Here is an 11,266-nt window from a genome sequence, read left to right on the forward strand (position 1 = left end):
CAGAAACCATTCAGTGTTGAAAACTGTGTTGGAACAATATTTATTTTGAAAAGTGGTATATAAATAAAGTTCAATTAAATTGAAAATGTTTGTCTTCAGGTTTATAAGGATAATATGACAAAAATGTGTACAGATAACATGACAAATGTTGATACAGAGAGAAAAAATAGTAGGTGGAAATGTTAGAAATTAGAAATGTTGCTTTGGCAAATAACTGAAATAAGTTTCAGTTGAAGTGTTAAAATGACTAAAACTAAAACTGGAATAAAAATGTATATTTTATATATATATACATATCTAAAATAATAATAAATGCACATAACAAAATCACTTAAATTTAACAAAAATTTAAGTGAAGACTGAAAATATTAAAATAATAGCTGATTACAAAATATTAAGAAATACTAAGATACAAATAATACTAAAACTGCTTTATGAATGTAACCGTTTTGTCCTACACACATCACATTGCATCTAATATTCATTTTTCAATTCCTCTCCCATCTTTCTCTTGCATGCTTAGACCTCCACTCTTCAGGACACTCCAGAATTACTGGGCTTTCTGAGGAACAGCAGTGGTCCGACTCGCCATAGACGATCTGTTTCTACAGCCCAGAGCTACAGCAGCAAGACACTGGTACACACATACACTCCCACCAGAACCACAAACACTCTCACAAACCTCCTGAAGCATATGGCTGCACGCCCTGTGGGAACACTCTCATAGATGTGATGGATAGATTCTTATGTTGAACTAGACGTGTGTTATGGAGACCTGTGTTAACCTCAAAGGGTGAGTTCACCTGTAAATCTCATAACAGGTCATTCATATTATGCTTATTGTTTTGCTCTCTCGAAGTGTCTCTTTAGTGTGTGTGCGCATGGACCAGGTGGTTTTGATAATCTTAGTCCATCACACCTTAGGCAATGTGATAAGACAGGGCAGAGGTCATATCCTATGCACATACACAAACAGTTGGCCTTGATACTACTTACACACACACCATCACTCAACTCTTTAAATGTGACCACTAAAATCACTCAAAATCAGATGTGAGGCTTTTAAAACAGACAGCACATCAGCAGAGGTACAATGAGGTGAAAATGCCTATATTTTAAAATTTTCTCATTTGACACTTTGTTATTATTACAAATTGTATTATCAGCAGAAGAATTTGAGTGAAATGTTTAATAGAAAATGTTTCATTTTATGTCTAAGGCCTTGTCCACACAGAGACGCTTTAAGTTGTATACGTAAAATATTTGGATCATATCGGCTTTTCGTCCAGACGGCTCAGGCGTTTTGGGAGCCTGAAACCGCTTTTTTTTAAACCGGGTCCCAGAGTGGATAAATCTGAAAACGACACACTGCATTTCGTGTGTACAGCCAATCCGTACATTTTGTGAAACGATGATGTCGTCACCCCACGTGTAGACCCTGGCCTAGTCAGACACCGCTATGTCGCGTAACGGCAACAACAACTGCGGACTACATGCTTGTCTTTGTGCTGCAGAATTTACTGAGCCTCTTTTATTTCTTTATTTATTATTAACTTTAATGTATTTTTATTTTATTTATTTATTTATTTATAATTTCTTATGCTATGATGCTTGTCTGTTGTCTGATTAAGACATGTTTTCATATTTTATACCAGGCCATTTATGGTTGTTTAAAAAGACGCTACTGAGCCTGTTATTATTGTATACAGCGCACAAGGTTTATGCCATAGACAGTATAAGAAGTGGACAGAGCCATCTCATTGGAACTCAGTTGAGACAGTTGAAGCCCATTTTTAGCGATTTTTGAGCACTTCCGTTCCTGACGCGCAGACTCAAACCGACTCAAACTAAGCTTGATGACGTGAGCAACCTGTCTGACAGACGTACATCTTCTAGTAGCTGTGCGTGAAAATTGCCAACGTTAATCTTGCAGAGACGGGGAACTTGAGCAAAGAGTTCTTTGGCATGAGTGAGCAGGGATAAATATTCCGTTGCTTTTATGGACTCATTATCTATGGGCTTCTCCCTTGACGGGACGTCCCCCCGATTGACTGCGAGCTTCTCCTCCTGTCTGTACGGTAATTTCTGTACAGTGCGACAGAGTCAGTGGTTATGACGCAATAGTTAGCCTATTTTTACTAAATCTGTTTCAACGGGGCCATAATGTAACATAGAAGGTAATGGAGCCCTTTATACATTGTCGTGTTTCTTTAGAAATAAATAATGGACAAATGGAGTCTTTAAACGCCTCAGATGTAAAGTTATTCGCTGTCAAAGTGACGCCAAAATGAATGGGAGTCAATGGAAATGCTAACGCAAGTGAAGTTCTGCTACAAGATGGCGGCACCCGGCCGGCTTCAACTTCCGGTCGATGGATTACCCCCTTGGTTTATGCCCATGCTCCAATTCTTCTTCTACGTTTTTAGTGGATCTCCGTGGCAGACTTACAGCGCCACATTCTGGTCTGGCATGTATTCTACATCGTTTTGAGCCGGTTTCAGTGGTTTCGTGTGTACGCAGATATTTCTTGAGACGACGTCGTTTTTACGTAATTGTTTTTTTAGAACGAGGGGGAAAAAAGATCGGATAGGGAAAGCTCTGGCTTCGTGCGGATGTGGCCTTAAGTGTTTCAAAATTGTTTACATGTTCAGGGTCACTGTACATACTGCCTCCACAAACAGGAAGAGACTATTAATGTGAAAGACCTTCTCTACTTTTTCTCTAGAACTGCTCTAATATCAACTGCCTAATGGTGGAGTGTGTCGTGGATCGTTTGGATCGAGGGCGAAGCGCTGTGATCAAGTTCAGATCCCGTCTCTGGGCTCACACCTTCTTACAGGTACTTTTATCACACAAATATACTTTCATTTCTTTTAGGTTAACATAGTTAAAGAAATAGTTCACTCAAAAATGAAATTTCAACATTTACTAACACTCAAAAATTATGACTTTCTTCTGTATGACATAGATCACATACGACATATATTTCATTGAGAAATATAAAAAAAAAATTACAGATAAAAGATTAAAGTCACTAGGCTCTAATGTTTTTGCTTACCAACATTCTTCGAAATATCTTCTTTTGTGTTCTGCAGAATAAATGCATACATGTTTGGGAAAAAGCTCAAACAATGAAAGTCAGTGGGTCCAAAACAACATTGAACCCCATTAACTTTCAATGCATATCGACAAAAAAACACTTCAAAATATGTTATTTTCCGTTCAGAAGAAAAAAAGGCATACAGTTTGGAATAACATGAGAGGAAGTAAGTGATGACAGAATTTTCATTTTTGGGTGAACTATCCCTTTAAGAAACCTGCTTGGAAAACCAGCATCCAAAAGCACATCATCTGCCAGTGTTTTCAGCAGGGACACAGTGTATGTCATCACCGAGAAGGATGCAGCATGGAATCTACTGTAGTGTTTAAACATTCACAAACTGTCACAGTGTTTTAGATGTTACCATCACAGTATTCCTGTAAAGTCCAGCTGGTGATTTTCACTTCTTAAATCACTTCATGATCAAAGGCTCCTATTAAGCTGCGTTTACACTGACTGTGATTTGCAGCAACAAACTGACTGGCAATAATTCATTTTCAATGAGCGTTGGCTATTTGAGGCGACATGAGCGACCGTGGCTGATGCAACGAAGTTGAGCAGAGTTCAGCTTTCATGCAAATGCACAATAACATAATTCGGCGACTACCAATGGGAGTGCAGACAGTAAAGTGTAAGAACAGTGTAGGGTTTTAAATATACACTTCACTCACCCTCATGTCATTCCAAACCTGTATGACTTACTTTCTTCTGTGAAATACAACAGATGGCTTTGTTTGTTTGTTTGTTAATACAATGAAAGTCTTTTCATTCCAAAGAAAGAAACTCATACAGGTTTGCAACAGCATGAGGGTGAGTAAATGATGACAGATGATTAATTTTCGGGTGAACTATCCCTTTAACATGATGTTCATGGCCACCCTTCCTCTCTGAACACGACCAAATGTTTAACTCAACCTCAGATGTTCGGCTGGTGGTGACACAGGAGATGACATCATGTAGTTAGACACCTAAGTCATGTGACTCCATAAACCCTGACATCGTCAGAACAAAATGCTTTCATCTCATCTTCAGAGGAACATCCACAGAAACCAGACACGTGTATGATGGTGTGTCTGCAGGACAGTAGTGCTCTTTGCATGTGTGTGAGTGATCCTAGTTTGAAGGAAGTGCTTTAAGTTTTGTTTTGCTGCTCTTTTGACCACTGCTTCTCTTTAAGCCTCATCCATGCTGAAGCTATTACAACTCAGCGCCCTGTCAGACACCCGCCATGTGCGTTCTGTTAATGTTAATCTGACATTTTCCTCTTCGGCGAGGGGCCAGCCTCTGTCCCGCTCGCTCTGAGATGGTTCCATGTGTGTTGTATTTATTCTAATCCATTGCTTTCCTCTGGCAGAGACGGAATGACCACTACACGCTAAACTCCACAGTGTCCTTTCAAGTGACGGCCATGCCTTATCGCATCAAAGCTGATACACTGCCACACCAGACCAAATCAGTGAGTAATCTAGAGTGTTTGTGTGGGTGCGGATTAAAGAAAGTAGAAAACAACCGAGGAAAAGGAGAACGTGGATTAGAGCAAGGGAAGAAAAAGATTCTCAACTAAGGGTTAAGATTCACTAAATGCCTATGAGCTCAGTTTGTTTACCTTTGATAAGGAAGGTAAAGGACATTTATGGAGTAGCTTGAAGCATGGGAGTCTTTTTACATTCATATTTTTGCCGTCTGTCAGTTTTTCCTATTTAGAAGAGAGTGGATATGATAGAAAATGATTAGGAGCAAAATCAGGAAATGTTGCAAGCAAGATTTAAACTCTGTTTGTTTGTTTTTTAATGAAAACTTTTATTCAGTTAGGATGCATGAAACTCACAGCCAAGACATTTATAATGTTACAAAATATTGAGAGACCTTCAAAAACATTCAAATACCTTACTATCCCCAAAGTTTTGAACAGTAGTGTGTGTGCAAACCACTAGGCTACAGCTACTTACTAAAAACCCTAAAAAGAACAATGTTTTTTGCGGAGACATAGTACCTAAGTACCACCATGGTATTTCTGACATGTACCATGTTATTCTTAGAAGGACATTGAAGTACCATATAATACTATGGTACTGAAAGTCATGTATTAATGGTATCACCAACACTTACTGATAAAATCACTGTACGCTTTAACACAGTACTTTTTTGAACGGCTCTATATGTGTATTAACTGCATTAGTGCTTCTTAGCTGAGTGAGTGCCATAATCAAATTATAACACCCCTACTTTCTTTCTTTGAACTGTATAAAACTGTCAAAAAGGATAACTAAATATTAAGAATAAACAAAACATTCATAAGGAAATTTCTGTTACATTTAGTGTAAAAAGAGAGAAAGAGATGGGAGATTATAAGGGATAGTAAGCTGTCAACCTGATGTATGTGTGCTAATATCATAGCTACATCAGTGGTAGTAAAATATTAATGACCTCTGTGTTTGTGCGCTTGTGTTTTTAAGATCGGCACATTTGTGGTGTGGGCCATTCCTGACGTTTCCTTTGCCATTCCCCTGTGGGTAATAATTTTGGCTATACTGCTGGGACTGCTGGTGCTGGCTATGCTTAGCCTGGCAATGTGGAAGGTGGGTTGGCCATAACACACACACACACACACACACACACACACACACACACACACACAGAGAGAGAGACTTATACTCTGCTTCTTTGGCTCTACACATGATGCTGTTGTGAATACAGTGATCATCAGTCAAGATTTTTTGTTGTTGTTTTGAAAGAAATTAATTCTTTTATTCAGCAAGGACATTAAATTGATCAAAAGTAACAATAAAAACATTTATAATGTTACAAAAGATTTCTATTTCAAATAGAACTTTTTTAAATGCTGTTCTTTTGAATTTCAAAGATTCCTGAAAAAACGTATCACGGTTTCAACAAAAATATTAAGCAGCACAAATGTTTTTTGATCACCAAATCAGCATATTATAATTATTTTGGAAGGATCATGTGACACTGAAGACTGCGTAATGTAATGTAATGATAATGATGCTGAAAATTCAGCTTTACATTCACAGGAATAAATTACATTTAAAAAATATATTCAAATAGAAAACAGTTCTTTTAAATTATAATAACATCTCGCAATATTATTGTTTTTGCTGTTTTTTAATCAAATAAATTCAGCCTTGGTGAGAGTAAAAGACGCGTGTTCTTTCAAAAACATTTAAAAAAAACATTTAAAAAATCGTATCAACCCCAAACTTTTGAATGGTAGTGTGAATCAGTTTTTTGTTGTTGTTGTTTCATTTAGCTATAGTACACGGTGATTAAAACGCATTGCAATTAAGAACATATGACTGTATGTAACTGCACTTAGTTTGGTTTTTCTGTAAATCCTGGTTGACAGAGGAAATACTGCTCTCAAAGTGTTTTATGTGTACGTTGGCATTAGTCTTCAAGTCTTCACATGAACAGAAAAATCCGTCTGTAACTGCGTCTCTGCTTCAGTGAAATAGCAAAACAAAGGAACTACAGGGGGTAGTGAAAGAGATGGCTGTTAGAGATAGAGTGAGAGAAGGAGTGTGGAGGAAGGGGAGAAGGGGGTTGGAGGAAGTGAAGTGAAAAGAGTTATGGGGAACATTGAAGAGCTTGATGAAAATTGGCAAATCAGATTAACAGATAAAGGAGAGGGAGGGGGGAATGCTGTTGCAGTTGGGCATTAATGAGCCATTTGTGATTTTATCAGTGTTTTGTCTACAGGGCTGTTCTCAGGCACTTGATTGGGTCCCTATGGAGGAGATGTGCCCTAATTGGCCAACATACACAAACTCACACATATGCATTAAACACACTGAAGAGTGACGAGTGTGCGTGGGTGCACAAGAGGAAATGTCAGTCATATGCTGAGAGGGTTTTTTTAGAGCAGCTGAGGCCATTTAACAGGCTATTATACATCTTATAGATAGTGTCACTTATAATGGATTTGAGGAAAAATGAGATGCATCCTACTGAGATGCAATGTAATTGCCCCCTCTTGTGGTGAAATTGGTTGTTGACGAAGTGTTAATGAAATTGATCAAAATCAACATTTGAAATTAAAATATATACATACACTATATATATAAAATTATATAAATATGTATATATATATATATATATATATATTTCATTTAAATTGAATTGTCAGAGTAACAGATAAAGGAGAGGGAGGGGGGAATGCTGTTGCAGTTGGGCATTGAGCCATTTGTGATTTTATCTATATATAAAAAAATCACATAAAATATAGTATATATACATCACATATATTTTTTTGCTAATTTTCTATATTACTTTTTTTTTTTTTTTTTTGCTTTAATGGCAGCAGCACTTGACCAGTATGACATAATCAGATTACATTTTCACAAATTTACTTATTTTATTAGTGATCTAGAAATAGTGCAGAATGTTTCACACACACACACACACATATATATATATATATATACTGCCGTTCAAAAGTTTGGGATCTGTAAGATTTTTAATGTTTTTAAAAATAAACAGTAATATTGTGAAATATTATTACAATTTAAAATAACTGTTTTCTATTTGAATATATTTTAAAATGTAATTTATTCTTGTGAAGCAAATTTGAATTTTCAGCATCATTACTCCAGTCTTCAGTCAGTGTCACATGATCCTTCAGAAATCATTCTAATATGCTGATTTTTTCATGATTCTTTGATGAATAGAAAGATTTTGTAACATTATATACTACCGTTCAAAAGTTTGGGGTCAGTAAAAAACTGAGCTGGTGCTTGCATCAATTAAAAGAAATCAATATTTTTATTCAGCAAGGAATCAGGATGCATTAAATTGATGAAAGGTTTAAGGTTACATGAAATCAGCATATTAGAATGATTTCTGAAGGATCATGTGACACTCAAGACTGGAGTAATGATGCTGAAAATTCAGCTTTGCATCGCTGAAATAAATTATATTTTAAAATATATTCAAATAGAAAACAGTTATTTTAAATTAATATTGTTAAATATTTAACAATATTACCGGTACTGGGTTTAATTTGTTAGCCTTGGTGAGCATAAGAGACTTCTTTCAAAAACATAAAACATCTTACCGATCCCAAACTTTGTTTCAAATATTTTTATTAGAGCACATGTTCATATCATTATGATATCTACATCATACACAGGAGTGTAATGTATAACCACATAGAAATCCGATCCCAAACTTTGGAACGCCAGTGTGTGTGTGTGTGTGTGTGTGTGTGTGCGGTCAAAACTTTGTCTACAAGTTCTTATGATTACTGCCCTGCTGTTTATGACAAAATGTTTCTAATTTTAAAGGAAATAATATCGGTTTAATCAGCATATCCATAAATAGATCTATGTACTTGATCTCCACTGATCGCTGTCCTCTGACTGACTCTCTGGTCTTCAATGGGTCATTGTCCTTCAGCCTTAAGACCACATCTGTGCAAGTGTTTTCGCAGACAAAACATTGGAAGAAAGGAATAATGTCTGTTATCCCAGGGATCACATTCTCATCCTCTGTTCTTTTTTTTCTTTTCCCACCCGCCGTCCCACCTGCTCTGGTTCTTCAGTGTGGCTTCTTCGATCGGGCACGGCCACCCAAAGATGACGACGTGTCAGACCGCGAGCAGCTGACCGCAGAAAAATCCACAGATGCGTGAGAGCAGAACAGATGAGAAGGATGAATAAAGAGGCCATGGGATGATTCTCCATGAAGACAGTGGAGGATCTGTGTTCGAAGGTTTCAGTATCTTTGTAGAAGACTACAGATCCAAGCCTCTAAATAAACTACAGCTGCCACACTGGACTGCGATCTGTGAGCTGGGCCACAGTACCACTCAGAAACTTTCATAAAGCTTTATTTAAAATGGCAGAAGATCAAGAACTCTTGATAGAGCTGCAATCTCCTCACTATCCAAAGAGCCACATTGCCAGTACAAGACTAGAGGCTGACCAATACAATGATTAAGATCTCACTGTCTGATCAACTCCATCGACTTCCTGTTAGGTTACGATGAAACACAGTGATTACTTCTGAGAAATTTGTGTTTAACATTATCAATGGAACTTAATATCATATGTATTAAGTCACCAGCTCAGCACAAGATCTGGATCATTCCACAATACACTTCACATTTTCTGATATTTCTTTTGTTTCATATTTAAATATATGACACCAAACAGTTTAAAGTGTTGGCATCCATGTTTCATGTTTACAGCAGAGAGATGCTAAAACTGTTTATGATTATTACTAGAGCAGTCTTGCAGTGTTTTATAAATGGCCATTTTTTACAGAATGTTTAAAGAAATTAAATGTCACATACTGTATACAAAGTTTATTGTACAGTATAGAAATCATTTGTCACCTACAGTACATTATGGATTGGCAATTAAAAAGAAACCAATTTTACAGATAAGAATGCGGCTTATTGATAATGATAAAGGTGTAGTGGTAAATTCTGCGATCTGTGGCTGACTAGAATCGTTATTCTTAAAGAGCTGGTGCATTGCATCATGTAGTTTCACAGCAAAGCCTCATATGTCTACATGCCTTGTCAATGATTGTACTGATTACATATTGAAGCTTGTAAAATAATTGCTCAGTAAGTACAAAGATGGGGGAGGGGGAATTAATAGATATTAATTACATGTGCAATAATGGGACATTTTTGAGTTGATCATTTGTGTGTACACTGGCTCCAAAATGTTTAAAACCTGAGGTTCAGGTTGTTTTGTATATAAAGTTAAAATACATATTTGTCAGGCTGACATGAATATTTCTTTTTCGAACTAAAGGGAACACAAATATTTTGTCTTTCAGCGCTCTAAATGCATATAGCTAGATATTGTTGGATGAAGTTGGCATTTATTTCATCTGTTGGGAATGCTTTTTTTTTTTTCTAACATGTTGCATTCAGAGCATGTTAATGACAAAATAACATTTCCTTTTGTTTCATATGGATCTTTTTTTTTTTTTTTACCTCAATCAGTGCCCACAAGTGTATTTCAATTCATATGGACTGATAATACAAGAACTGTTATTAGTCATGACTAGGGATGTAACGATTCACTCATCTCACGATGCGATACGATTCACGATACTGGTTTCACGATACGATTTTCTCACGATTTTTTTAACAAATGAGATTTAAGACAAAAGTGTCCCCTTTTATTATTTCTCAGACAAAATGCTGCACATTTCTTTTTCATTTTAAATATATTTGTCAAATAATAAAACTACATTAAAAAAATTCCCTTCAAGGTTGTTTCAACTCAGTCTTACTGTCTGTTTGGTCAAGAGGCTGGACACTGGTACCTTCGCACACTATGTAAAAGACTGTGTAAAATTAGTACCAGATTGACAGGGGTTTTACATTGTAATAAAGGCAAGATTATAATTTTGTTATTATTTGTATCATTACACTAGAAAGAGTTTTAAAAAAACACATTTAGAGAAAGAGATAGTAAAATAAATACAACACCTGGTTGCCACGGAAACACTGATGCACCTTGTGATCTCCGTGACTCTCGCAATTGTCGTATTAATGACTTTTACATGAAAACGGAGGTGACTGGTGCTTCTCACGGTGGTGATTATTATTAGTCTACGGAAAGTCAAAATGCCGCCACACCTCCGATTTGAATGAGTCAACGTCAACATCTACGCTTGCCGTCGCCATGTCTACTGTTTGACGGCGCGTGCACACCAGTCTATGCGCGAGCGGAGCAAACCGAGCGTTTTCAGTTCATTCCTATGGAAGTTGAGCTTGGCTCACACAAGATCAAGTTCCATGAATGAAGTGAAAACACTCGCTAGCTTCACGCCAGTGTGTGCTCGCTGCTATTGTGCCTGTAAAGCTAGGTTCACAACTTCACAGTAGGCTATACAGTAAACGCGCCCTGCTGTTTAAAACGTGTATCGCGATTCGTTTAACATTTCAGCCGACTTGAATCGTCACACATTTTTATCGATTTTCAACCGGTTGCGAGTGAATCGTTACATCCCTAGTCATGACAAAACCAAATCTCGTTATATTTTCTCCTTTGGAAGGATATGATCATATTTCAGTCCATGAATAATGTATTGTGATGTGCACCCGTCTATTTTACACAGATCTGAAATTAAAATGAAATTTGAAACTATTCTTTATGTATTTGAATTGTCCTTTTGATTGTACAA

General features: G+C 36.7%; 1 protein-coding gene across 1 annotated transcript in view; it reads left to right on the top strand.

Moving 5' to 3' along the window:
* The window catches only part of itga8 (integrin, alpha 8), a gene marked incomplete at its 5' end in the record, with an annotated part of 66,641 nt that extends 56,788 nt beyond the window's left edge, over positions 1 to 9,853 (top strand). The window contains 5 exons of the mRNA XM_056233059.1: positions 524 to 637; positions 2,726 to 2,839; positions 4,455 to 4,556; positions 5,557 to 5,679; positions 8,658 to 9,853. Of these exons, the coding sequence (XP_056089034.1) occupies positions 524 to 637; positions 2,726 to 2,839; positions 4,455 to 4,556; positions 5,557 to 5,679; positions 8,658 to 8,747 (543 nt within the window). The remainder of the gene's footprint in view (positions 1 to 523; positions 638 to 2,725; positions 2,840 to 4,454; positions 4,557 to 5,556; positions 5,680 to 8,657) is intronic.
* Between the last annotated feature and the right edge of the window lie 1,413 nt (positions 9,854 to 11,266).

Source organism: Rhinichthys klamathensis, unplaced genomic scaffold (assembly GCF_029890125.1).
Source record: "Rhinichthys klamathensis goyatoka isolate OS25496 unplaced genomic scaffold, OSU_Roscu_1.1 h1tg000359l_1, whole genome shotgun sequence".
NCBI classification, from domain to species: domain Eukaryota; kingdom Metazoa; phylum Chordata; class Actinopteri; order Cypriniformes; family Leuciscidae; genus Rhinichthys; species Rhinichthys klamathensis.